Source organism: Penicillium chrysogenum (genome assembly GCF_028827035.1).
Source record: "Penicillium chrysogenum strain IBT 35668 chromosome Unknown utg000002l_segment0_segment0, whole genome shotgun sequence".
Lineage (NCBI taxonomy): Eukaryota > Fungi > Ascomycota > Eurotiomycetes > Eurotiales > Aspergillaceae > Penicillium > Penicillium chrysogenum.
The window spans coordinates 5,418,424-5,445,397 of record NW_026622750.1 but is presented as its reverse complement, the minus strand read 5'-3'; the positions used below and the strand labels follow the sequence as shown (position 1 = coordinate 5,445,397).

The following is a 26,974-nucleotide window of genomic DNA, read 5'->3' as shown; positions in this document are numbered from 1 at the left end:
CATCACGAACAAATCAGATAGATCGTTTATACTGTCATTTACATAGCCATTTACGCACAATATTTATGACATCTATGCCCTTTGGAATATGTTATCCAAGATATTGAAACCGAAATGCAGTACCCGAATATTATACAAAAGAATTATATAGCCGCAACATTGGGAATTCATAAGCGTAAAACCGATATCATCGACGAGCCCGCTCGAATGAACTGTCGCTCCCACCATCGTTTCTCTCGAAGGTAGTTTCGATCTCCGTGTGAGCAAAGATCTTTCCTTGGGGGATAATGCGCTCCTCGCTGGAGTTGCTGGCCGCGCCAATATTGGTACCCATGGGAACATCTTCCTTTCCGTTGACTGTGAACATAGTAATGTTGTTTGGATCTCGGACTTTGGCGAATCCAGATGCATATCGCGGGGCATGGTTGTCGCTTGACCAGGGGCCGGATTTCTTCCCACTGCTGTACTCTCCGATGAAGCGGGGCAGGAAACGGGAGGCAATTGCCTTGAATGATGGGATCGAGGCGGCAAAGATGCCGACGTTGGTTTCGATAACTGACCAGTACATGGCACCGCTGATGGCGTAGGTGGAGTCCTTTGAGCTGAGCATGGCAGGGATGTAGGTGATTCGGATGATTGAGGAGACGCAAGCGCTGCGGAGGATAATATGTTAAGAATGGTCCAGGCGGAGGCTGGGGTGCACTTACAAGAGACCAAGGCAGAGGATAAAGGCTAGAACAATCTTCTGTTTCTGAGGCATCTGGAGATGGAAGATTACCTTGATGGGCAAGGTATAGGTTAAGATATCGGTGACAATGTTCAGGGCGGCGTTGCACAGGTAGAAAAGATTGATGTCGACGCATTTTCCGGGTCCAGTGCCAGTCCAGGCCATGCTAATGGGTTGGCATTGGAATGCAGCCACGAGAACGAATGAGATGGCTTGTGCCATAATGACCCCCAACATAACCCAGGATAGACGAGTGAGATAGCGATCTCCGAGGCGAGTATAGAAGCACAGGACGGAGGTTTTGATGAACCCGAGTGTTGCGAGATAGAACATTGAACTCAGCCAGACAGCCTGAGAAGAGGTTAGAAACACGCTGTAAAAGATCCGGATCATTCTTACAAAAGAATAGTCCATCATCTTGGTTTGGTCGACATCCTCAATGTGTTTTCCAAGCCCGTGCTTGACCGCTAAATGATATTAGCCTCTGCAAATAGGTATAGGAAGGGAAACCGGAACATACCGACAAGTGTGGCAGCAATGAATGCCCAGGACAACGCCTATTTCCATTAGTTGTGAGTTCGTTGATGATAGGGCCACTTTTTCTTACACAAGCGCAAACAATGAGGTCTGGAAGATGTTAGTATAGTACTGGTAAAATAGATCAGATATAATCCACTTACAGTCGTCTAGGCCCATTTGACCCAAGACAAAAATGCGCGAAAAGAGACGAAGAGCCAAAACAACGAAGGTCAAGGCGGCAAATGCCACGCTGACACCTACGACCATAGGGCCTTGAGAACCATCGGCGCCCGCCATCACGAGGAATATAGACGGATCAAACAGAAACGAAAAGGAGAAAAGACCGTGAATTGATAGGAAGAGATTAGTTTAAATGAATGGCATAGACAGTCGTTTCACATATCCACCTCATGGAGAAGGGATGATAAAAACACCACAAGTATAACCGAGAAAAATTTAAAAGAGTGGCTAGCGGTACCCTGGTCTACAAGTTATACAGATATTTATCTCTGATGCCCCTGGAACGAGTCCGAATAAAATGACTGCGCACATCAGGAATGCCCATCGTGCATGGATCTAGTAGCCTCGGAGATCCACCGCACACCATCAAAAACGCCGTTTGGAAAGAAAAAGCAAACATGGTAGGGATTGGCACGGCCTTTTCTTTTTAGAGCAACACGAGACACACGGAGTACGAGACTGTCAGAACCGAGCATCTCCACCACTCTAGATCTTTGTTGATCTATGCTAAAATACATCTGCCGATTATGGAGAGTTTCAGGTTGGAGGGGGAAAAAAAGAAGATCACTGGGGGTTTTCAGCATGGTTTACCACTCAGACGTAGAAATGCTGTCTCCAATTGTCGAGGCGCAAACCGTTGGATATATCATTTGACAAGATCAAGTACCAATCCCTGTTCGATGGAGCTTTGTTCCGGGGACAAGGGGGCATTGTGTTTTAGCAAAGATATCCACCTAAAGACCGGGGTGGGATTGGCTCGGATATGTAATGGGTCGACACATTAGACGTCTCAAGGGCGATCATTATGACTGACAATTCGAAAATGGCTTGCCAAGTTGGACTATTACTTATAACAAGAACGCAGGACAGAGGAACTGTGATTTGGTAGAAAGAAAAAGAGTCCGTGGGTCTCGGAAGATTTCCGTGGAGAGATCTGATTTATTTTTGTTTTCACGAGATATCCGATGGTGATCTTAATATTTTAACGTTGTAGGCTGGATACATTATCCAGAGGACGTCGTATATAGCCAAGTCCAACGGAAGATAGAAGATTTTACGGTGAATCCTAAAATTTATTAGATAATCTCGAGAAGAGCCCGGAGCTGAACGGTGTGCGTCAAAAGTCCTGGCACGGATTGACAGACAATTGGCTTGTAATTGAATCCGAGCCTATCCCCATGCAGCTCCCCTCCGATCCACAGTCCATTTGCCTTCCCGTCCTAAGAGAGTGGGTCATTGTGACTTAGGCGAAGTTGGCTACTCAGTACAACATACAGCATACGGATAGACGGTGAATGATTTGGAAGCATTGCATTTCAGATGTGATATCAGTAAAAATTTAGACTGCACATTTTTAATGTAATGCGAGGAAACGGAACTCTTATACCCCCAAATCTTACATATCAACCCTTTCCATAAAGATTCTTAAGCGGCTATCAATTTCAATTTATCATTCTCCGGGCTAGAAGATACTATTGCTTCCAAGCTAGCAGGGATTAAAAAGGACAATCTATAACATACTGTGTTCAACATACTCGGTACTCCGTAGGTTGTAGACGTTGTCATGACTCGTATTTAGCAATAGTTAATCACTAGGGCTTAGTCTGTCTCACAAATACCTGTTTTTCTCTTCCCCTTTTTTGGGGGCAAAACTAGTGGAGAAACAAAAGTCGGAGTCTAACTTGTTTCATGCCTAGGGTCCTAACGCCTCCCGGCTTACGGAGTACATACGATAATTGTGTCTAGCGCCCAGCTTGCTTATATACTCTAGGTTGGTGCCAGTCAAAGTCCGCGATAATTCTCAGTAAGTGTTGGGATTATGTACCTTTTGTATGTCACACCCATACAAAAGGTACAAATTAGATAAAAAGCATAACATCCCTCAACTCCTCTACTAGCTAAAGATAAATAAGAGTAGATTGTATCGAACTTAGAAGTTCTATTACTTTGAGTAGACTTGATATTTACTAATATTGATACCAGATTCGCCACAGACCTTCCACATAGCTTGTATAGACCCATAACCCCCTACCTATGTACGGAGTACTCTGTAGGAGGTTGATCAAAATAGCACTTGAGATGTTATGGTTTTGGTAACATTTGTATCCTTTGTATGGCATACCTATACAAAAGGTACCGAATCCAAAGGATTCTTACTAATCAGGTACTGGTCCCGACCTCGGTCCACGGGTCTGGGCATGGCTTACCTATGTTGTACATGCCTCCAGGGCTAGGTGATATACTACCTCGCAGATATCCCGTTTCCCTGCCACCTTACATTCCAGGAGAATGCGGCACATGCATACGACTCACTGTCGTCATCCGCAGCTTCATTTAGTCTGTTCCGTATTTCGCACAGAGAGACCAGTGAGAAACACTGGCTATTCAATAGTGGAGAACGCCAGCCTCCCGCTCCACAGGCTGGCGAGGTATGTACTTTTGTCATTTCTGCCTGACCCTGTGTAATTGGTCCTCGAGGACCACCAAAGCCTTGTCCCGCACCTGAGCTCCCGAGCATCTAATATCCAGTGCTGATCGTTGTTTCAGGTAATTGTGCGCAACGGCGCCTCTTCCTAACGGGGCGTACCGAACCCGCACGGCCCCTCTGACAGCTGACAACGGTCTTTCTCCAAATTCAGAACATCTTTACTATGTTAGGGAACTAAATCACCACGGGATCGGTCTTGGTTAGGAATGTGCGCAGCGGGTGGACCAGCCAAACCGATTCTGAATTCGCAAGCGGAGTCGCAATTCCTCTTACGACTTACCAATGCTCTAGCGCAAGGACTAGCACCAAAGGGGAGGGACAGATGCACGAGCTGCCACATGCCGAGCATATCTTCAACCGTTTAGACCTAGTTCGGTCTAGACTTCATTTCAGGCAAACCTCAGCGTCGTGGGGGTGTTGTTAGCTCGACATAGCCCCTTCGACAGAGAGCATTGGCCAATGACCTTTTGACCCTTACTACAATGAATATGCAGTCTCATGCGAATGCTCATTTGGGGTCCTTTATTTCCGGAGGGGCTCTTCCCCCCTCGGCCAGAAGAACGTGTTTTCATCTTTCATGCATCTGCATCCCTAAATCCGCCATGGGTCTTGCGGAAAATGTCCTGTCACTGATGACGGTGACCAATGTCATCTTGGGTCTTGTGGCCTATGTCACGCTCAAGTTTGGTTGGCAAGTTATTTACTATCGCTTCTTCAGTCCGCTCGCGAAATTCCCAGGTCCTTTCTGGGGCTCTGTAACTCGACTTTGGATCGCATGGCATAATCTGCAGGAGACTGAGGTGCCAACTGTCCATGCGCTTGCTAAAAAATATGGTTGGTCTTGACCCTATCTCCAAAAGGAATGTTGTCTCTAACAAGTGGATTCTCTCAGGCCCTGTTGTTCGCATTACCCCGACATTGTTGCTGGTCAGCGATCACGAAAAGCTCCCGGAAGTCTACCACCGCAATGCTGACAAGACGGGACACTATATCACTGGAAGCTTCGGTGAGACCGAGTCCCTGTTCAACATGAGGTCTCACAAGACCCATGCCGTGTTCAGAAAGCACGTTGCCGGACCGGTATGGCGACACACGAGTTCGTTCGCAATTATCAAAAGCTGACCCTCCACATAGTACAGTTTCAGCAATATTAAAAAAATGGAGCCACTGGTTGATATGCGCATCACCGAATGGACCACCAAGCTCAACGAAAAGTTCGCAAAGACCGGCGAAGCCTTCGACTTCGCCTGGTGGGCAGTGTAAGCAAAACGAGCCAAATGAAAACCCTACTCAGACTAACAATGCAACCAGCTACATGGCCTACGACATCATCAGCGAAATCGGCTTCGGCGAGCCCTTCGGCTTCATTGAAAAAGGCGAAGACATCGGCGGCCTAATCCAAGGCTTCCACGATGGCCTCCCAGCCTTCGGCCTCCTAGCCCGCCTGCACCCCTTCACCTCATGGGTGAAAACCACCTTCCTGAAAAAATACCTCGTCGCCAAACCAGCAGACAACTCCGGCATCGGCGTGCTAATGCGCTTCCGCGACCGTCTCATCGACCAGCGCATCACGGACATCGAGAACGGCAAGAAATCCGACCGCACAGACCTGCTCCAGACTTTCCTCGAGGCCCTCACCGAAGACGGCAAGCCCCTCGATCTGGAGTATATCCGCGCCGAGGTCCTGCTCGTCCTGCTCGCTGGCGCAGACACAACCGGTACCGCCTTCCAGGCCATGGTGCAGTATCTCATGATCTACCCGCAGGTGTACGAGCGTATGATGGCGGAAATCGACAACGCCGTCCGTAAAGGCCTCATCTCAGATATGCCGCAGTACAATGAAGTCCTGGAACACCTGCCTTTCTATGTTGGCTGTGTGAAGGAGACCATGCGCCTGTGTCCTTCTGCGCCGAATATCTTCCCCCGGTATGTCCCTGAGCCGGGGCTCGATCTTTATGGTCGCTTTGCGCCGGCGGGTACGGAGATAAGCTGCAACCCGTACCTTGTGCATCGGGATCCAAAGCTTTATGGGCCTGATGCTGAGGAGTTTAAGCCTGAGAGATGGTTGGATGCTGAGAAGGCGAAGTTGTATAATAAGTATAACTTTTCGTTTGGGTATGGGTCGCGTGTTTGCTTGGGGAGGGATATTGCTATGATGGAGTTGTTTAAGGGTCCTTTGCAGGTGAGTTCCTTTCCGGTTGTCCTATGAGGCCTGGTGTTATTTCTTATTTCGGAGTGGCTAATGTGTCGGTTAGTTCTTCCGTCAATATAAGCCGGAGACTGTAAAGGGTAAGCCCGAGGCCAAGTTAATGGTCAAAGGTGGTATTGGGTACTGGAGAGACGTGTGGATGACCATCTCTCCCCGTTCAGAGGCGAAGGCTGAGTAAAAGCTTGGATCAAAGGTTGGCTCTACATACAGACATTAGACCTGAAGACCATTTACAAGAAGACTACATTCAAACCATTTCTCTCTTTTTTTCGTGCAATTTCTGTGCATTACAGTACTCACAACGAAAGGCTGAAACCGAAACTGGAGCAACGGGGTTTATCCAACACCGTCATTCACTCGGTATCCCTAGCAAATTGACCAGAAACATCGAATGGACTTGCGGGTTGGTGCGGTCTCCATAAATGACAGGCCCAGGCAAATTCGGCGGCCAAGTGAGGAGAAGCTGACCTCGGGCCTCAGTCACGACCGCAGAGCTGCACGCAAGGAAATCGGCGTAGGTGATATTCCCAGCTGGAATGCCATGAATGACAACGACATCTCTACAGAACGTCTGTGGAATACGCTTAATAACCGAAATGGAATCATATGTAGATGAGGACTATCGTATGAACATGGCAAACAAGATGTAACTCAGGACAAGTTTTGAATGCTTTTAGTAACCCGCCCGTCGCCGCTAGAACATGGAACATGGCATGGCGTCAAATATGGAAAATGGAGAAAAGTCCGAGATATTCACGAGGCATTCGTAATTATTCAGCAGTACCCATGACGGCATCCTAAAACAAAAAGACAACGAGGTTAGAAAGGGAGCTAGAGAGAGAGGAAATAGTCAAGGTGTTTGCTTACTCTTGCCTCATGGTACAAAGGAGTGATACCAGTCCAGTGAACGAACTGGTGAACACCCTGTCCAACAAGGACCTCCAGTCCAGGAATGGTGCTCCAACCCGCATCAGATGCAAGCTGCATCAAGGCGGTGACGGCAGGCTTGTAGGCCATCTCAAGAAGAACACGGTGCTTGCTAGTGTCGGAAGACTTGCCGATGAGAGTACCGTCGATCTCCTGAGCGCGCTCGAACATGTGGCAGAGCGTCTCGCGCATGACAGGGTCGATGGGACGGTCAGCGGGGATCGTGCCGATAGCGACCTGGGGAACGGTGTCAAGCTGGGCGCGGTTGTCCACAACGCGGATATTGTAGTTCGTCGGGAAGGTCGAGACCATGCTTTCGAGCTTGCTGGCCGTACGGCCCACCACGTAGATTGGGGAGAAGCCCATGTTGTGGAGGGCGAAGATGGCAGCACGGGCAGTACCGCCGCCGCCGATGACCACGGCACTCTGGCTACCAGTGGAACCGTAAACGCCTGCGTTGCGCATGCATCGGATCATGCCTCGCCAGTCGGTGTTGTAGCCGATAAGCCGAGGGGGATTGTTGCCGTTGGAGACTGGCACGATGGTGTTGACAGCGCCGATGATTTCAGCTTCCTGAGCGACTTCGTCGAGTAGGGGCATGATGTCCAGCTTGAGCGGGATTGTCACCGAGGCACCACCGAAGTCGGGGGCGCGGATGAAGTCCTTGACGTCTTCGACCTTGGTAGTCTCCAGGCGAGAGTAGTCGTGAGGTAGACCCATTTTGGCGAAGAGGGTGTTGTGAAGAGCGGGAGACCGCGAGCCAGACACAGGGGATCCGAAGATAGCGAACTTTTGGGCCTTGATCTCACCCATCAGGGAGAGACCGCGGCGAATTTCTGCAGCGGACAGTTGACCAGGTGCCGCCTTGAAAGGAAGGCTAGGGTGAGACACCGGGGTCATGAAGCCGTTCAGGATTCGGCTGAGCTGACCACTGTCGCCCATGTTGATCGCAATCAGCGGCACATCATGGGCTTCTTCAGCCCATGTCTTGAACTTCCGAAGGGCGTTGTTATCATCAAGGGTATTAGCAACACCGACGAGCTTGATCACATCGCCGTACTCCAGAGCACGGTTGTAGGACGGGATCCAGGACATGTTGGCCCACGACAGAGTGCCCTTAGGATCATGGTGCGAGGCGATGATCTTAGAGTAACCCTTCATCTCAGTAACGGCACGGAGCATTGCATCGGGGAATGCGATCTCAAGATCCACGAATTCGCACCCACAACGGAACGCTAGTCGGTACAGCTGCATTGCTGCATCATGAGCATCATCGGGGAAGCGGCCACCTTGGCTCTTGGTGCGGATGGTGAAGATGACTGGTAGGGTGGTACGACGGCGAAGGAGTGACATTTGTTCGTTGACGTAGTCAATCGAGGGAATATCGCCGTCAACCGCAGGGTCCTTCAACAGGTCGACCCGCAGTTCGACGGCGTCAGACCCGACGCAAGCCTCGGTGATAATATCGCCCGACGGTTCGACATCAGGCAACGTCAATGAGACGAAGAAGCTGTGCTTCTTCTTCTTAATGAGGCTAAGGCTGTCTACTTGGCCAGTGACTACCCGCATGAAGCGGGTAAAGTCCTCTGAGGCAAGGGCCAGCTCCGTTGAGGTGGAGTGCTGGCTATAGTACTGGATGTTACTGCACTCTTGGAACCAAGGCTTACGTCGTAGCCACACGCCCATCATGTCCTCGACGTAGGCAGGTCGGGTCTTATCAATCTGAAGGAAGTCCATCACTAGCTTGATGTCGCGCATGATGAGGAGGACGTTGCCCTTGCTCTTATGGTAGTCGGTAAGCAGCTTTCGTGCCTCTGGCATTTCGACAACACCTCCACCGCAGGCGAAGACATAGCCAGTAGGATGATCCTTAAGGACGCGCTTAAGGACAGCGAGTTCCGCGTCTCTGAATCCCTCCCAGCCGCGTGTCTTGATAATATCGGGAATAGTCATACCCTCGGAAGTCTCAAGCTCTGTGTCAAGATCGATGAATCGACGATCAAGAGCCTTAGCAACCCAATTGCCAGTGGTGGTCTTTCCAGCGCCACGCATACCGATGATGAAGACGGAGGCGCTGCTCCGCTTTTCATCGCTTGAGGCGGCATGCTCAGCTTCCGCAAGTTCTTTGCCATTAAGGTTCACGCTGAACATTTGTTTCAATGCGTCCCACCAGCCAGGCCAAGTCTTGCCAACACATTCTTTCTCCAGAATAAGTGTAGACTGGGGAGCGATAAGAGACAGCACACTGAAACTAAACGCGACCCGGTGGTCATCGTAACAGAAAACACCGCCGGACGGCTGGCGAAGGGTAGAACGCTCAATGCCGTCGATCTCGAGTCCGTCGTCATGCTCGCGGCATATCACTCCGAATTTAGCCAATTCGTCTTTCATAGCCTTGATACGGTTGCATTCCTTGACACGTTGGTTGGCGATACCGTAGATACGAGTTGTGTGGTTTGCGCCCTTGCCTTGGGCAACGGCCGCGAGAACGGAGGCAGTAAGGAAGGCATCCGTCATGGGCTCCATATCTACGTCGGGCAGCGGCTGCAAAACGCCATCAGTAGGTCCGGTGACAGTAGTTGACGTATCAGTCTGTACAACGGAGCAGCCCATAGGTCGTAGAACATCCACTGCGAAACGAGCATCGCCCTGAAGAGACTTGGAGCCAATATTAGGGACGGTGCAGGTGGTGCCAGTGACAGCAGCAATGGCCAAAGGATAGGTTGCAGAACTTGCGTCGCTCTCCACAATATATTCGGCAGGGTTCACGTAGTGACCTTGAGGAATGTGGTAGGTGTGCTCCTCAGTGGTAGACTTCTTCACGTCGATGCCGAAAGATCTCATCATCGCAGTGGTCATGTCGATATAAGGCTGCGAAATGGGCTTACCACCGACCAACTTCAAAGTCACTGGCTCCTTGGCGTACGGAGCACACATGAGCAGCGAAGAGACATACTGAGAGGAGACTTTAGCGGCCAGGTTGATCTTTCCTCCTGCGAAGCCTCCAGAAGCGGCGATCTTGAGAGGAAGACATCCCTTGCTTTCCATGTACTCGACACCGGCACCGTTAACGGTAAGAGCGTCAACGAGATCACCAATGGGCCTTTGCTTCATGCGGTTGTTGCCGGTCAAGACACTCGAGTCGACACTGCTGGGAGTAGCGAGTGTAGCCACAGTGGTGAGGAATCGCGAAGCAGTACCGGCGTTACCCAAGTACAAAGGCGTAGGGCTTGCTATGATCTTTCCACCTTTGCCGTTCACAACAAGGACTTCGCCTTCCTCCTCCCAAGAGAAAGTGGCCGCACCGAGCCGCTCTAGGGCATTCAACATGACCTCAGTGTCATCGGAGTGCAACAGATTCTTAACGCGGCAGGTTCCGGAACCAAGCGCAGCAAGTACAAGGGCACGGTTGGAAATGCTCTTCGATCCGGGTGGTGCGCAAGTGACATTGAGTGATTTGGGCACTCCCGGGTGAACCTCAACGCTGGGAGCAAGGACGACACCAATATCGTCATTAGAGACGACACTGGCCTTTGGCTCGTGAGTGCGGCCAATTGCCGACAAGAGTACAACCTTCTTTTTCGGGCCATCGTTTTTCTTGTCCAAAGCCATGTTGAATAGCAATTGGTCTACAGAGCAGTGCTTACCAGCAGTCAACTTACGAACCCGTGCGTCCTTCATGGAAGTGGGCAAGCCGTAGGCCGAGATGCACTTTACCACGCGGGCGACAGCGACACCCTTCAGGATGCCCAAATGTCTCGCAAGCTCTGCCTCCTTTACCATGCCGATTGCGACACATTCGCCGTGAAGGATCTGAGGGGTAAGGATCGCTTCAATGGCATGTCCAATAGAATGACCCCAGTTGAGCAGGTTGCGAAGACCGCCCTCACGCTCATCTGCGGAGACAACAAAGGCCTTGTGACGTGCCGATGCCAAGATTCTAGCCTTCAGGATATCCCGGATGCCGTCGAAGCGACCCTGGCCAGCCTTCGGCTCGCTGCGCACAGCAGCCAAAATTAAATCCGCGTTATCCTCCAAGGCAGTGAACTCCTCTTCGCTTGAGATAGCAGCAGTCTTAATGACCTCGGCCATACCATTGATGAACTCTCGGACGGGGAGAGTCTCGAGGAACTCAAGATCAATGTATATTCTCGATGGCTGCCAGATAGAACCAATAAGGTTTTTACCAAGTGGAGTGTCAATAGCAGTCTTTCCTCCGATTGAGGAGTCCACCATGGCAAGGAGCGTGGTCGGGACCTGCACGAAGCGCACACCTCGCATGTAGGTTGCTGCAACAAATCCAATCAAATCCCCAATCACACCACCACCCAGCGCAATGATCACTGTGTCTCTGCCGCATGGCGGGTTCTGGCTCAGCATCCAATCTTCAATGTCGGCTTTTGTCTGCCGTGACTTGGAGCTTTCTCCGGGTGCCACATGGTGAATGAGGAGCCGCGGGGCTGGGGTGATGGAAGCAGCGGCGGCCTCAAAGGTTTTTTGGAAAGTGGGGGTATAAAGAGATCCGAGGTTGGTATCGGTAACGAGAACGTAGGTCGTCGAGGACAAGTCACTGATCAGGTCCTTTGCGACAAAATTGCGCCAAAGACCAAAATCAGCGACAATGCTCTCCCGGCCCAAGATGCTGATCTTGGTGGGTTCAGACATTGTGGAGGAGGATATAGATGAGGACTTGGTAATGGCAAAGTTCAATGACGGCTCATTTCATTCTGTGACTTCCAAGTTAGTACCCTGACTCATTGTACTTCATCTGTTTCCCCCCACAATGAATGTAGGGATACAAGGTGCACACCGATCATTTGGAGGAAAGTGAATGATTAGAGGAGTTTACCAACCTGGACAGAGTTGAGCCAAGAGCCAATAGTGTATGAAGAGAATATAATCTCCAAGTTAGAAGCCCACAAGACACAAAAGGAAAGAGAGTATTGTTTCCCCTCCGGTGTCGCGGGCAGTTTCTTGACCGCCCGGTGACTCAATCTGTCGATCTATAACACCCTTGGACCTCTATAGTACATTTACATCATGCAGACATGGTATTCATGTTCTGAAACTTTGCTATCAGTTTAAATAAGCTTCAATTCAGACTATGAAATCAGCACGTTCTACAACAATTTGCCAAATTCCACATCTTGCTCGAATTTCAACTTAGCCGACATCGCCTGTTTGAACGTGATCCCTGCAGATAGCCGTAAACAGTCTTGGAATTCAGTCTTTTGTCAAATCAACTTCGATTACCGAGTCTAACTCGATTGCCGTGCTTGAGTTGACCGAATCCAACTGACCTCGCGTGTTCGAATGGACTGCACCCAACTGATCCGGCGAGACCGATGTACCTGCCAATTCCGAATTCAATGCCGCCTGGATATGTTCATTCGATCCTGCGTTGAGAACTTTCGATGGTCGAGTCCTGATTTTAGAAACACCATTGTTCCGTTGGCTGATTTGCGTCTTTGGAGCCGTTTGAAAACATTTGCCAGTGTGCTTTACTCCAAGGCCAGTGTCTCGGCCAGTCTCCCCGATGCTCTGGTTTCCCATTTGAACACAGTGATCAGCAATTTGGCCAAGAAGTCTAGACTTAGACTTATTATTGGCGGCGGTGACCCCGATGCAGCTCCGTTCAAGTGTCTGGGTATATTTCTCGACCAACCCATCGATATCAGCGAACTGAGCACTGGCATTTTCAACTTTTTCAGCGGGGTATGACGAAGCCGAGATTTGGACCTGCTGGAATTGCTCGCACAGCTTGCCGGCAAATTGATATAGCAATTCACGAGCGCTGGTGTAATCACCGATGGGTTGTTCAGGTAAGCCAGTATCATCGCCCACCGAGGCGGCCGGAAGCGCATGCTTGGGCTCAAGTGTGTTTGTGGGAGTCAGTGGTGTTGCTGGCTCTTCAATGCCAATGACGATGGGGGATACGGGGGGTTGAATACCAAGTCTGTCAGTGCTAGGCTGGCGGTGCCACCTCACACTCTGAGCGAATCCCACGGGAAGCTTCCACGGATCATTTGCCCACCGATGTCGATTTTTCCACAAACGAAACACGCAGAGTACATGAAAATAATCATATGCATCAAGTTTTGGGGGAGTCGTGTCGAGACTGCAGCGGGGGAATAGCGTCGGGGCCAGACGTATGAGCCAAGTTACACACCAGTGCTCGAATACGTGTTTGGGGGTTTTGCCAATCCCATTCTGCATGTCGATTTGTGGGGGCGCAGGAGTTGTCGTGGCAGACCCATGAAACTCTCGCCAGAGCACCTGAAATTCACTGCTTTTGGACTTCCACGACTCCAACGATTCCCAAAACATCGTGATAATTCTCCGAATCTCCGCGTTACAATATAATGCTACTAGATCACCCGTTGTTCGAAGCTTCAAGGCACCAGCAAGTCTTTCTGCTGACTGGGACATAGTACGGGCCCATGCATAGTCATACAAGATCTCAGGTTCATGACAGTATTGCCGATATGACATACTCGTATCAGGCATGATGTATGGGTGAGAATCGATGGAAGAAGCTTGAGCTGTCTTCTTCGATGGGTATGGGTAGAAGAGTGGAAGAGAAGTCTAGGTCGACATGAACAGAGGGTTTAAATAGGCACTATGGCTTGTTTGCTTTACAAGAAAATGAGCCTAGTAATCAGAAGCTCTTCTGATCTTCTATTATATGATACCCCTTTCTGAGTAAGCTCCATTGGTGTCAGCAGCCATTATATTTGAAAGAGTACATCACTGAGTACCTATGTACATGATAATTAATCATGTACCCAACATCCAAGGCTTGCCCATGTGGAATCGACCTGGGCGCGAAGTTGTAGATACGTACTTGCAGGTTCCGCTATCAGGCCTGTTTGAGTGTACAAGTCCGTAGTTAGCATAGTGCTTGCCTGCTAGTAGTATTATGTGTATGCAGACTAAAGACTTATTTGAAGTCAACCCTGGAAAGTGTTCTACCCGTATGACATATACGAGTGAGGGACGGAAGATGTCAAAATAGAGTCGAGTAATCTTTTGTATTGGATGCCAGGCTCAACTGAGACCCCTACTGCTTCCCTAAGCAGGTAAAAAGCAGCCGATGGGAACGGGAATATGGACAGTAGAGTGAAATAAATCAGCTTTAGAATGATATACAGTAGCTAACTACTAAAGCTGTGGCATTTCGTGGCATCACACCGTGAATCACTGAAGAATTGAAATCTTTGTTTACCAGGCTATTTACACATGAATGTCCATCACTCATCTTCCTCATCCTCGTCATCGTCCTCAGCCTCAGAGACTTCCTCTCCGAGCTCCTTGAGCCGTTTCTATAATTGTTAGTCATACCCTCAGGAGGCAGGAGCAGCTTGAAAATGTGTCGAGCCAGTAAACATACCTTGTCCTCCGTTCGCTTAGCCTCGAGGTCTCCGAAGACAATTAGCAGGTCTTCCAGTTCAGATTGGGCTGACTGGCGAGCCTCCTCCTTTTCTTTAGCTTCAGTTTTAGCTTTGTCAAGCTGGGCCTGGATGCTCTTGAGGGCTTCCGCTGCACTACGAGCGTGGGACTCGGCCTCTCCGGCCTTGCCCTCAGCCTCTTTAGCTCGTGCTTCCAGCGCAGAGGTCTGAGATGCGGTGCCTTCTTGGGCTGTTTTAAGACCATTGCCAGACTTCTGAGCCTTGGCGAGGTCTGACTCTAGAGCTGCGACAGATTGCTTGAGAGTGGCGATCTCAGCTTCATACTCTTCTTTGGCTGCGGCGAGATTTGACTCGAGAGCCCCGACTGTATTACTGTGGCCAGTGGACTCAGCCTCATACTGCCGCTTGATTGTAGAGAGATTAGACTCCAACGTTTCAACTTTGCTCTTGTAGTTACCGACTTCTGCTTCGTGACGTCGTTTGGTTGCGGCCAACGTAGATTCCAGGTGCTGCATCTTTTTGGTAAGATCGGTGACTTCTCCATCGTGGGTCCCCTTGGAGCTTTCAAGATCCTTGATTTTCTTGTTGAGCTCTGCCACCTGACCATCATTGGCTTTCTTAGTATTTTCCAGGTCCTGAATCTTCTTTTCAAGACCGGCGACCTGTGCATCGTGGGCATCCTTGGACTGGCTGATTGTGTTCTGCAACCCCTGTATCTCCTTGTTGAGGTTATCAACTTGGCCATTGTGAGATTTCTTGGCACTTTCCAGATTTTGAATCTTCCTTTGAAGATCAGTGACCTGCACACCGTGGGCCTCATTGGACTGGTTGGTGATATTTTCCAGCTCCTGGAGTTTATTATTGAGATTGACAACTTGTGCTGTATGTTGTTCCTGGATGCGAGAAAGCTCCGACTCCAAGCCGCGAATGGTTTGCTGCAGAGCAGCAACTTCCCGCTCATGATGCTCTCTCAGCTCCTTTGCTTTATTGCTCTTGCTTTCAGATTCCGCCGAAGTCTGCTTGAGTTGATGGTCGATGGCACGGAGCTGATCACTATGCTGCTTGAGTAACTCGTTCTTGTAATGCTTATGTTCATTTTCGAGCTTCGATAGCTGTTGAGATAGCTCCTGCACATGGCTTTGTTGCAGAGCTTGGTTGGTCTGTTGAGCCTTTGACAACTCAACCGCGTTGGATTCCTTTGTCTTTCGGTGGTCCAACTGTTCTTGATCAAGCCTCCGTTGGATAGTAACGAGATCAGACTCCAATTTTTGAAGGGTCTGGGTGCGGTCTTCAATTTCTGCACGCAACGAATCAACAAGTTCACGTGAAATCCCCTTCTCGACGCCATTGGTAACGACGGAAATCTCAAACCCGGGCTCACGGTCAATTGCACGAAGCAATCGGCTGAAGTTATCTTTCAAGAACTCGACGAACGAGCGGTCAAAAAACACTTCCGGCAGTCCACCCTCGAGCTGAGCACCAGCGGTTTGGGGAAGGACCTCAAAGTCGCGAACTAAGGGACATTCTCGAAGTCTCGTGATCTTGTCAATATACTGTTCCCTGCCAAGCTGTTCGATGAGTAGCTTATGGAGCGTGATGCGCGGGATCGGGGAATCTTTTGTGGAGAACTCGTAAATGACACCCAACAGCACGGTGCAAAGGCCGGGCACCAATTTGCTGGGGGCGCGCTGGTGCTTGATTTCCTGCAACAAGGTTTGAATGCAGCTACCTTCTCCAAGAAGGTCATTCACGACGTCTGGGTCTTCAAAAAGCCAACCACAGAGCAACATGAGATATCCGACTGTAATTCTTTCATCATCACCGCGCTGCAGACCAGTAATCAGGTTTCCAATGACAGATTGGACACTGGTGACCACTTCTTCACCACTCTCAGCATCGCCCTCAGTAACAGCCATAGCTGTTGCCTTCGCCTCTGCATCATCAAAGAGCAAATGGAACATCAGAACGCAGGCCATCCACACTTGATACGGATCCGCATTTCCTCGCGCTTCCGGTGCAGTGAGCAGTACAGACAGGATATTGGGAATCCGATCCTGGCCACTGGTATGCCCTTCAATCGCTCGCCTGAGCACATGCATGCGAATTCCAGGATGATGGGCGAAAAATGCTTTCATACATTCGCAGGCAGCAAGTCGTGCGTCCAAAAGGTTGTTGGGAGCAGGTTCGAGACTGAGCTTTAGAAATGCTTCAATGACATTGATGCGTAAAGGTTCATTATCACCGTTAACAGCCTTGTCGCCCCGGGGATACGAGCCCCACAGGACTTCGATATCACCAAATCTTTCCTGCAACGGCGAGTTGCCGCGGATCAGATCGGCACAAGTTGACAAGGCCTGGCTTTGTTAGGTAAAAATGCAGACAAGGATCGGTAGTGGCAGAATCTCACCTTCGAGGTCACGCTAACACTGAACCTTTGGCCGAATGCAATGCTAAGAACTTGTTCCGTCACGCCATTCTGCCAGAATGCAGTCTGGTTAAGGGGTGTGCTCATGCCACCGCGAATCAAGAACAACTGAATGATGGCCAATAGGCCCCAGACATTCTTATCTCGGTGGACCAATGTCCATTGTGGCGCCGGCTCGTTATCTTCTGGCTCCTGTTGACATTCATAAAGCAGCTGTGTTACTCTTTTAACACAACCGGTCTCGCGGAAAAACGATTGGTTGGAAACATTGAACCTCAACAAGTGAGCCAACAAGGAGAGGCAATCTTCCACTACCTCAGTCCCATGAGTCAATGCTCCTTCAGCTTCGATAAGAGAGAAAAGTATTTCAAATGCGTTCTCGAATGCCACAAGCTTTTGAAGCTCTTCCGAGGCGGGGGTCAGGGCAATCAACAAGACGAGAGCCTCTAGCGGATGAGGACACAGTTTGTCAGCTCCGACATTTCATGTTCAACATGGACGCAGATATTAAACGAGACATACCGTTTCGTACTGGTTCCCTCGCATCTGTCAGCACACTGACTAGTTTGGAAATACCCAGCGGCGCTGTAAAGATACATTCTTGTGTTCGTTCTGGTCGTGCGCTGCAAATGTGGGAAATCAATTGGAGAGAATAAAGGCGGGAGTAAAATTCGCGGGCTTCTAAAAGGTCGAGTAGAGTAGTTATATTGTCTTGTCGCTTTATAGACGTTAGTCCATCATCTCGGGACCGAGATCACGATGCGTACCTGAGTGAATTCATCCGCAAGCCACAGGGCTATTTCGTCCGACGCCTCAGGCTAAATATGTACGTGAGCAACTAGAGTGAATTCAGAGTCCAAGCTACCCACGCTAGATTCATCAGGCGTGAAGAGCATCAAAAGGGTCTCGAGGACCACTTTGATTGTGTCCACATCCTCACTGTCATTGCGTAGACTGCTGATCAATGACCGCAGGCCACCAGAAGCGACTGACGCAGGGTAGAGTTTAGCAAAGCTTCGTAATCCTTGGATTGCTGCCCGCCGATCTTCCAACAATGTAGCACTCTGCAGTCTACTGCTTAAAACGTCGATTGTGTCCGTAGCCGTTTGTTTGGCCGGAGCTTGCGACTCGAGGATTCGGAACATGGTAGTTGATTCGCAATATCATGGTCACTGCCAGCCAAGGGTATAGGGATTGGTAGTCATTTATGAGAGAGCAAAAAGTGAGAAAAATGAAGAGGTTGGTTGGCTCGCTGATTGCAGTAGAAAGCTGTCCTGTTGTATTGCCGAAGGGGGCTAAATGCCGATCTTGGCTCAACCCGCAGAATCGCCGACCGCCCGGAATTAATCTTTTCGTCAACGGCTAACTGACTTTCACTACTGCCAGCCTGCACCGCGATCATATCTGCGGTTGCATCTCTCTTTTACCTCTATTACGTGATTCAAAGGAGTCTGTATCTCATGTGGACCGGCTAGGGTTGTATTTCATTCACGAACAGAGAGATAGCGCCAGCGCCAGCGCCTGCACGAACAGCATTCAACTGATTGCGACACCACAGTACTCGAACTCCCAAATATTGACCACACGAGTGTCGCATTACCATCATGGGTGTCCCCGCGCTGTTCCGATGGCTCTCCAACAAATATCCGAAGATTGTTTCTCCGGTTATTGAGGAGCAGCCCCAAGTGGTCGATGGAGAAGAAATCCCAATCGATATCACTCGTCCGAACCCTAATGGTGAGGAGCAGGATAACCTTTACCTGGACATGAATGGTATTGTTCATCCATGTACCCATCCCGAGGGGAAGCCTCCCCCAGCGGATGAGCAGGAAATGATGATGGAAATCTACAAGTACACTGATCGAGTGGTCAACATGGTGCGCCCCAGAAAGCTTCTCATGATCGCTATCGGTATGTGCACAGTCCAATGGCGCTTTCAATTCCCTCGTATGCTCCAAATCGGCGGTGTCCACTAACCCCGATCCTATAGATGGTGTCGCCCCAAGAGCGAAGATGAACCAGCAGCGCGCGCGTCGATTCCGCTCGGCGCAAGAGGCCAAGGAGAATGACCAGAAGAAGGAGGAGCTCCACAAGATGCTTGCTCAGCAGCATGCTACGAAGACCGGCGAACAGTTGATTCGGGAGGAGGTTGTTCAGAAGACGTGGGACAGCAACGTTATCACGCCAGGAACGCCCTTCATGGATATCCTTGCCGCCTCGTTACGGTATTGGATTGCCTACAAGCTCAACACTGACCCGGGTTGGGAAAATGTATGTTCTGATTTCTTTTATTGGTACCAATGAACACACTGACGTTGACAGCTGAAAATCATCATTTCGGATGCCACGGTCCCAGGAGAAGGAGAGCACAAGATCATGAATTTTGTGCGATCGCAGCGAGCCTCGCCTTATCACGACCCAAACACTCGTCATGTCATCTATGGTCTAGTAAGTTGTGGGAATATTTCAAATTAGTCTTGTCGGTTCACTAATTTCAAACCCAAGGACGCTGATCTGATTATGCTGGGTCTTGGTACCCACGAACCTTACTTCCGTGTACTGCGTGAAGACGTGTTTGCTCAAGACTCTAGGCCTCGCGGGTGCAGACTTTGTGGACAGAACGGCCACAAGGCTGAGGAGTGTCTAGGCCGCCCAAAGGAGAAGAGTGGGGAATTCGACGAAAAGCAGCACGCTGCCCCCCTGAAGCCATTCATTTGGCTCCATGTCGCTGTGCTAAGAGAATATCTTGCTGTGGAGCTTCGTGTTCCTCAGCAACCGTTCCCATTCGACCTTGAACGTGCTCTGGATGACTGGGTCTTCATGTGTTTCTTCGTTGGAAACGATTTCCTTCCTCATCTGCCTTCTTTGGATATTCGTGAAAACGGAATTGATACCCTGATCGCGATCTGGCGTGACAGTCTCCCTGCCATGGGAAGTTACCTTACCAAAGATGGAAGTGTCGAGTTGAAAAACGCTCAAATTATCTTGCAAGGACTGGCGAAGCAAGAGGATGCTATCTTCGCACGTCGTCGGCAAGCGGATGAAAGAAAGCAGGCAAACGAGAAGAGACGCAAGGAGCAAGATGCAGCTCGAAACGAAGAGCGTGCTCAAAAGCGAAGACGGAGCTCCCCCAGTATGACTTAACAGCTGGCGATCGCTCTCGCGGTGGCGGCGGCGAGCCTGTCCCACCCATGGAACTCATCACACCCGGCCGAGGTCACTTGAACAAGGAGACCAGAGAGCTGACACACAGCATGGTCATCAACCGTGGAGCTGTGTACCGTGCTAACATGGAGAATAAGAGCGCCGCTGCTGTGCTCAAGAGTAAACTCATGAAGGGCAAACAGGATGGAGCTGGAGACAGCGAAACTCCAGCCACAGACGGCGAGGATGTATCAAGTGAAACCCCAGAACAAACTTCTCCCGGGGTTCTCGGAAAACGAAAGGCGGATGAAGCTGAACAGGATGTTACCGAGATAGGAACACCGGGCAGAGACTCTCCTCTGCCCGCTACTGTTGCTGCTGAGAAGCCTAAACAAGATGAGCCCCAAGAAGACACTGTCAAGCTGTGGGAGCCAGGATATGCCGATCGATACTATGAGCAAAAATTCGGCGTGGACCCGAAAGATTTAGAATTCCGCCACCAGGTCGCTCGCGAATATGCGATTGGTCTTTGTTGGGTTTTGCGCTATTACTTCCAGGGGTGCCCCTCTTGGGTATGTCGTCGATCCCTACTTAATTATACGATTGAGCTTAGCTAACTTGATGGCAGACTTGGTATTACCCGAGGCACTATGCGCCATTTGGTAGGTTTCTTCTTTCATCTTTTCCTTCGTCTTTCCCGGAAAGAAGCTAACACGTAACGTACAGCTGCTGATTTCGTTGATATCGCCGATATGGACGTCAAATTTGAGAAGGGCACGATATTTAAACCATTTGAACAGCTCATGGGAGTCTTGCCTGCCTCATCTAACCACGCACTGCCGAAAGTTTTCCATCCTCTCATGGAAAGCCCCGATAGCGAGATCATCGATTTTTACCCGGAGGACTTCCCCCTGGACTTGAACGGCAAGAAATTTGCCTGGCAAGGCGTGATTCTTCTTCCTTTCATTGACGAGACTCGTCTTCTGAACGCCATGGCGAAGGTATATCCTCTCCTTACTGAGGATGAAAAGAGTCGCAACACTCATGGTCAGGAAGTTCTTCTGCTATCTGACCGAAACCCCTTGTACCAAGACCTTGTCGCGAACTTCTACTCCAAGAAGCCCGGTCCGGCACAATATCCCCTTAAAGAGGACGTGAGTGGCGGCCTTGCCGGTATTGTCGAGCGCAGCGAGACCTATATCCCCACAGCTCGTTGGTCTCGCCGTTGGAGGCACATGGTATGCCAGGAGTTGATGACGATCGTTCTCTCACGTGAGTTTCACCCTTTGTCACCCTCCAAACCCTCCATCTCCGTATTTGCTTCGTATACTAATTGATGAAAAGGGTCATGTATACGATCCCGAAATCTTCTCATGTCCACAAGTCTATGCTTCTACGCGGGGTGAAGCTACCGACACCAATGCTGGATTCAAACGATATCAGAGCCACCCAGACTCGATCACAGAACTCGGGCCGATCATTCGGTGGCGCACCTTTCCAGGGCAGAGGACGTGGCGGCCGGATGAACTACTCGAGTGACCGCCCGAACCCATTCGCCGCTCATCTTGATCCGAAGTTCAATTCCGGCCCACAACCTGGTCTCGGAGGTCCCGGTGGGGCCCCAATGGTACCTCCTGGATGGGTTCCCCCTGGCCAAGGGTACGGAGGCTACGCCAGAGGACCGCCTCCCCCTCCACGTGGCGGAATGTCATACCAGTACCCACCTCAGCACCCTCCCCAACACGGCTACCAACAACCTGGAGACTATTATGGCCAGCAAAATCAGTACAACCAGGGTGGTCAGTACAACAGTGGTCATCAACCAGGCTATGGCCAGCAGGATTATCGTGGAGGCAGAGGAGGTAATCGTGGAGGACGCGGCCGTGGTGGGCAGCAACGAGACTACTACTCCCACAATCAAGGCGGAGGAGGGTATAATCGGTACTAAAAAGTAAATGAGGGCCCAGCTTTCTGCCTATTTCTTGCTTCTTAATACTGCTATCGGTATCTGTTTGACACGTTTGGGAATTGGACATATGACGGACTGGGGAAGAAAAGGAGTTAGAGAGATGGAAAATGAATTCAATTGATTAATTGATTTTTCCTGCACTTTTTGTTTGCCCCTTGTAGAGCCTGCATGGGCTGAGCCTATGGTTGACGACACCTCAAAGAGTATAGTTAGCTTGCTCGAAGAGTATATCCTGTGCTGCAGTATAAGTAGGTGGTAGAAATACTGTGCTCACCACATAGCCTACTCAAGATGTACAAGTTATAGTCATATAATAATTGGCCTTTTGCATTTTCCCACTCTTGCCAAGGTCTTATACAGGAGTCCTTTCATCTTCTGCATCAAGCGCACATGATCTTTGTCTGGTTGTAGAAGGCGGTGTACTTGGAGGGGTCAAGACAGGGCACACTGGCAGAAAAACGAGGCGGGGTGACTCACCCGTGTGGACTTGCAAGCCCTGAGAGGTTGTTAGTCGCAGTCAATCTTTTCTCGAAAACTACTGGAGTCACCACGTCATGGATTTTCCTGCGGAAGAAGAACTCGTGCTCGCTCGGTGGAGGGAGATCGATGCCTTCAATCGCCAAGTTGAACTTTCGGCTGGAAAGCCACGCTATGGATTCCTCGACGGCCCTCCATTCGCTACCGGAACTCCCCATTACGGACATTTGCTTGCTTCGGTAAGATCACAGCCAACAATTTGCGAATGAGTTGCAAGTAGGTCTAATACTTTTCGTTAGACAATCAAGGATGTCATCCCCCGTTATTGGTCTATGAAGGGATTCCATGTGGAGCGCCGTTTTGGCTGGGATACGCATGGTGTGCCCATTGAGTAAGTTCAATTTCAATTCAAGACAAGCTCACCCAAGAATGTGTAGTTCGGTTTGGCTGATACAAATCCTAGGTATGAAATTGACAAGAAATTGGGCATGTCTGGTCTGCAGGCGGTCCAAGAGATCGGAATCGAGAAATACAACGAGGAGTGCCGATCGATTGTTATGAGATACGCAACAGAATGGCGCGAAACCATCGAGCGCTTGGGTCGCTGGATTGACTTCGATAACGACTACAAGGTACGCTAGAGTCCGTTTGACATTCTGCGCCCCTACGTTAACGCGTTCCCCCCTCGTCATTTAGACCATGAACCCGTCATTCATGGAATCTGTCTGGTGGGTTTTCAAGGAACTCTTCGATAAAGGTCTCGTCTACCGAGGATACCGTGTCATGCCTTACTCTACCGCCCTCAACACGCCGCTCAGCAACTTCGAAGCGCAGCAGAACTATAAGGATGTGCAGGACCCTGCCGTTGTTGTGACATTCCCTTTGCTGGATGACCCCGAGACATGCCTACTTGCATGGACCACTACCCCATGGACACTTCCATCCCACACCGGCCTGTGTGCCAACCCCAAATTCGAGTACGTAAAGATCTACGATGAGGCTACAAAGAAACACTACATCCTTCTGGAGGCACTTCTTCGGACTATCTACAAGGACCCGAAGAAGGCCAAGTTCAAGATCGTCGACCGCATCAAGGGTTCTGATATGCTCGGATGGAAGTACCAGCCCCTCTTTGATTACTTCTATGAAGAATTCAAGGACTATGCCTTCCAAGTGCTGAATGACGAATATGTCACTGCCGAGGATGGTGTTGGTATTGTTCACCAGTCTCCTGCCTTTGGTGAGGAGGATTACCAAGTCGCCATGAACCACGGTGTCATTTCCGAGACTCGTCTTCCCCCGAACCCCGTTGATGCGCAGGGCTGTTTCACAGCTCAAGTCCGAGACTTTGTGGGCCAGAATGTCAAGGCTGCTGACAAGGGCATCATCAAGCTCCTTAAGAGCAATGGTCGTGTCCTTGTTGATAGCCAGATTACTCACAGCTATCCTTTCTGCTGGCGGTCCGATACCCCTCTGATCTACCGTGCTGTGCCATCCTGGTTTGTGAAGGTCAAGCCTATCATTCCTGATATCCTTGAAGGTATTGAGAAATCCCACTGGGTCCCTTCCAATGTTAAGGAGCGGAGATTTGCCAGCTGGATTCGGAACGCCCACGACTGGAACATTTCTCGGAACCGTTTCTGGGGAACACCGTTGCCATTATGGGTTAGTGACGATTTCTCAGAAGTTGTTGCTATTGGTAGCATTGAGCAACTTAGGGAATTGAGTGGCTACGAGGGCGAGCTCACCGATATTCATCGGGACAAGGTCGACCACATCACGATCCCTTCTTCGAAAGGAAATGGCGTTTTGAGACGTGTTCCGGAGGTCTTTGACTGTTGGTTTGAATCTGGAAGTATGCCCTTCGCAAGTGTACACTACCCCTTTGAGGGTAAAGAGGAGTTCGAGGACCGTTTCCCTGCAGACTTTATTGCCGAAGGCCTCGAGTAAGTTAACGATTTCCCACTCTTGTGTCAGGTTTCACGTGTTAATGTTGGATTTTTAGTCAAACGCGAGGGTGGTTCTATGTACTCAGCGTGATCGGAGTTCACTTGCGTCAAAAACTGCCCTACAAGAATGTAGTGGTGAATGGCATTGTCCTCGCAGAAAACGGTCTAAAGATGTCCAAAAGGTATGTGAGCACCATCTCGATATGACCCGGACTCTATCTAACTACGCCTGATCCTACAGATTGAAAAATTACCCGGATCCAGCGCTGATCATGAATTCATACGGGTGAGTTCCGCAGCTCTCCAGTTCTCCAGCCCCGAGTTGTTCATACTTTTCAGGATTGTCCCAACAAGAATTCTCATTAACATCATCTAAACAGATCGGATGCTCTTCGATTGTACATGATCAACAGCCCTGTCGTTCGTGCTGAGCCTCTTAGATTCAAGGAATCTGGTGTCAAGGAAATCGTCAGCAAGGTGCTTCTCCCATTGTGGAATAGCTACAAGTTCTTTGAGGGCCAGGTGACCCTCCTGAAGAAGACTTCAGACATCGACTTTGTCTTTAATCCTGCAGCAGAGAGCACCAACACAAACGTGATGGATCGTTGGATCCTTGCCAGCTGTCAATCCCTGCTTCTGTTCATTAACCAGGAGATGGCCGCTTACCGTCTGTATACCGTCGTACCTCGGCTCCTAGAGTTGATTGACAACACGACCAACTGGTACATTCGCTTCAACCGCAAGAGACTCAAGGGTGAAAATGGCGTTGATGACACACTGCACGCCCTGAACACTCTATTTGAGGTTCTGTACACCCTTGTCAGAGGCCTTGCTCCATTCACTCCATTCGTCACCGACAACATCTACCAGCGCCTTCTTCCCCACATCCCTGAGTCGCTCCGTGCCGAAGACAGCCGTTGCGTGCACTTCCTTCCCTTCCCCGAAGTGCGCCAAGAGCTCTTCGACGAAGTTGTTGAACGCAGAGTTGCCCGGATGCAGGTTATTATTGAACTCGGCCGTATCTCGCGCGAGCGTCGGACCATCGGTCTCAAGACCCCGTTGAAGTCACTTATCGTGATTCATAATGACCCGCAATATCTTGAGGATGTCAAGTCTCTTGAGCCTTACATTCTCGAAGAGCTGAACGTTTTGGAACTTGTTCTTTCCTCTGATGAAGCCAAATACGATGTCGAATACTCGGTGTCCGCTGACTGGCCTGTGCTCGGAAAGAAGCTGAAGAAGGCCGTCCAAGCAGTTAAGAAAGCCTTGCCTTCTATTACAAGCGATGACGTGAAGGGATACATCGCCAACAAGAAGATCTTGGTTGATGGCATTGAACTCGTTGAGGGTGACCTCGTTGTGAAGCGAGGAATTAAGGAGACTGACAACTCCAAGGGCATGGAAACAAACACGGATGCCGACGTGTTGACAATTCTCGATGTGAACTTGTACCCAGAGCTGGCTCATCAGGGTCTGGGTCGTGAAATTATCAACCGAGTTCAACGCCTTCGCAAGAAGGCTGGGCTTGTTCCCACCGACGACGTGAAAATGGAATACACCGTGATTTCGGACCCGGATAACGTTGGCCTTGGCGAGGCTTTCAAGTCCCAGGCTCAAGCCTTTGAGAAGGTCCTGCGCCGCCCAGTTGAGCAGAGTGCATTTGGTGGCGATAAGCTTCCTACTGGAGAGGAAGAGGGCACCATTTCGCAGGAAGAACAGGAGGTGCAAAATGCCACTTTCTTGTTGCGCCTTCTCAAGCTTTAGAAAGTCATCCAAAACAGCATTTGTAGATATAAAGTCTACTTTTAACCTACTGCTATTGCCTTGAATGAAATCATATGGTCTTTCACGACTAGTCCTCCTTCAGTACCTAGCGAAATTCAACCTAGAATAATTTACAAAATGCTCCCTGTTTGCGCCGCCGTACCCAAACAGCCTCAAGTGTTCGAGTGTTTTCGATGCTTCCGATGCCCCCAGCATGCAATCCCAATGAACCTTTCTTTAGCCCTTTTTGGATGCCGCCTGCTGGGCTGGTTAGCCTGTCGAACGGCACGGCACTCGCTCGTTACTTACCAGGTAGCAATTCTTCAGTCGCATAAACTCTTTGACGCACATATCTTTATGTACCGAGTTGTAATCCGTAACAACACACTTTCCGTATGCCGCAACCTATCAAGCTAGTTAGTTCGGCAATATTGAGATGAGGTAGATGGGAGCTATGTACCTCTACGGAGCATTGGGCTGAAGCTTTGGCAATCTTCTCAACTGGGCGAGTTCTTCCCGGCATCTTGTAAGGATAAGGTGACGATGCAGCCCTGAAATGCGAAGTAGCTTAATATTCCGATGTGAAGCCAATCCAAGAATGTTACATAAGATCACGTGGCTGCCCTGCATGTTTCTGTCGCGACAACCAAAACAACCCGCTCAGCCCACTGTTGCTTCGATTGATGCATGGGTTTAGTCTATTGTTTCTATTCTTTTGGAATTGCTG

General features: G+C 49.9%; 8 protein-coding genes across 8 annotated transcripts; 3 read left to right on the top strand and 5 right to left on the bottom strand.

Annotated features, from left to right (window-relative positions):
* Positions 1-187: 187 nt before the first annotated feature.
* On the bottom strand, positions 188-1,543 carry N7489_005272 (putative integral membrane protein Pth11-like; the record flags this gene model as incomplete). The annotated part of the gene is made up of 6 exons (XM_056711024.1): positions 188-653; positions 708-1,078; positions 1,127-1,194; positions 1,248-1,284; positions 1,335-1,354; positions 1,408-1,543. The coding sequence occupies 6 exons, from the start codon at positions 1,541-1,543 to the stop codon at positions 188-190; spliced, it is 1,098 nt and encodes a 365-aa protein (XP_056569445.1).
* Positions 1,544-4,576: 3,033 nt separating this feature from the next.
* N7489_005271 (cytochrome P450) lies at positions 4,577-6,361 on the top strand (the record flags this gene model as incomplete). Its single annotated transcript, XM_056711023.1, has 5 exons — positions 4,577-4,808; positions 4,867-5,054; positions 5,109-5,233; positions 5,286-6,156; positions 6,230-6,361. 5 exons carry the CDS (start codon positions 4,577-4,579, stop codon positions 6,359-6,361), a joined length of 1,548 nt encoding a protein of 515 aa, XP_056569444.1.
* A 592-nt stretch (positions 6,362-6,953) lies between these two features.
* On the bottom strand, positions 6,954-11,775 carry N7489_005270 (pentafunctional protein ARO1; the record flags this gene model as incomplete). Its single annotated transcript, XM_056711022.1, has 2 exons — positions 6,954-6,980; positions 7,051-11,775. 2 exons carry the CDS (start codon positions 11,773-11,775, stop codon positions 6,954-6,956), a joined length of 4,752 nt encoding a protein of 1,583 aa, XP_056569443.1.
* Positions 11,776-12,333: 558 nt separating this feature from the next.
* N7489_005269 (uncharacterized protein) lies at positions 12,334-13,437 on the bottom strand (the record flags this gene model as incomplete). The annotated part of the gene is made up of 1 exon (XM_056711021.1): positions 12,334-13,437. The coding sequence occupies one exon, from the start codon at positions 13,435-13,437 to the stop codon at positions 12,334-12,336; it is 1,104 nt and encodes a 367-aa protein (XP_056569442.1).
* A 923-nt stretch (positions 13,438-14,360) lies between these two features.
* Positions 14,361-18,089, bottom strand: N7489_005268 (uncharacterized protein; the record flags this gene model as incomplete). The annotated part of the gene is made up of 6 exons (XM_056711020.1): positions 14,361-14,432; positions 14,501-16,873; positions 16,927-17,390; positions 17,467-17,662; positions 17,712-17,762; positions 17,814-18,089. 6 exons carry the CDS (start codon positions 18,087-18,089, stop codon positions 14,361-14,363), a joined length of 3,432 nt encoding a protein of 1,143 aa, XP_056569441.1.
* Positions 18,090-18,548: 459 nt separating this feature from the next.
* rat1 (5'-3' exoribonculease Dhp1) lies at positions 18,549-22,036 on the top strand (the record flags this gene model as incomplete). The annotated part of the gene is given in 8 exon segments (XM_056711019.1): positions 18,549-18,855; positions 18,935-19,215; positions 19,267-19,392; positions 19,420-20,077; positions 20,092-20,660; positions 20,717-20,750; positions 20,815-21,326; positions 21,473-22,036. The coding sequence occupies 8 exon segments, from the start codon at positions 18,549-18,551 to the stop codon at positions 22,034-22,036; spliced, it is 3,051 nt and encodes a 1,016-aa protein (XP_056569440.1).
* Positions 22,037-22,611: 575 nt separating this feature from the next.
* Positions 22,612-26,247, top strand: N7489_005266 (isoleucine--tRNA ligase ILS1; the record flags this gene model as incomplete). Its single annotated transcript, XM_056711018.1, has 7 exons — positions 22,612-22,773; positions 22,834-22,925; positions 22,998-23,166; positions 23,231-24,480; positions 24,540-24,665; positions 24,725-24,769; positions 24,864-26,247. The coding sequence occupies 7 exons, from the start codon at positions 22,612-22,614 to the stop codon at positions 26,245-26,247; spliced, it is 3,228 nt and encodes a 1,075-aa protein (XP_056569439.1).
* A 237-nt stretch (positions 26,248-26,484) lies between these two features.
* On the bottom strand, positions 26,485-26,770 carry N7489_005265 (uncharacterized protein; the record flags this gene model as incomplete). The annotated part of the gene is made up of 3 exons (XM_056711017.1): positions 26,485-26,505; positions 26,557-26,652; positions 26,708-26,770. The coding sequence occupies 3 exons, from the start codon at positions 26,768-26,770 to the stop codon at positions 26,485-26,487; spliced, it is 180 nt and encodes a 59-aa protein (XP_056569438.1).
* Between the last annotated feature and the right edge of the window lie 204 nt (positions 26,771-26,974).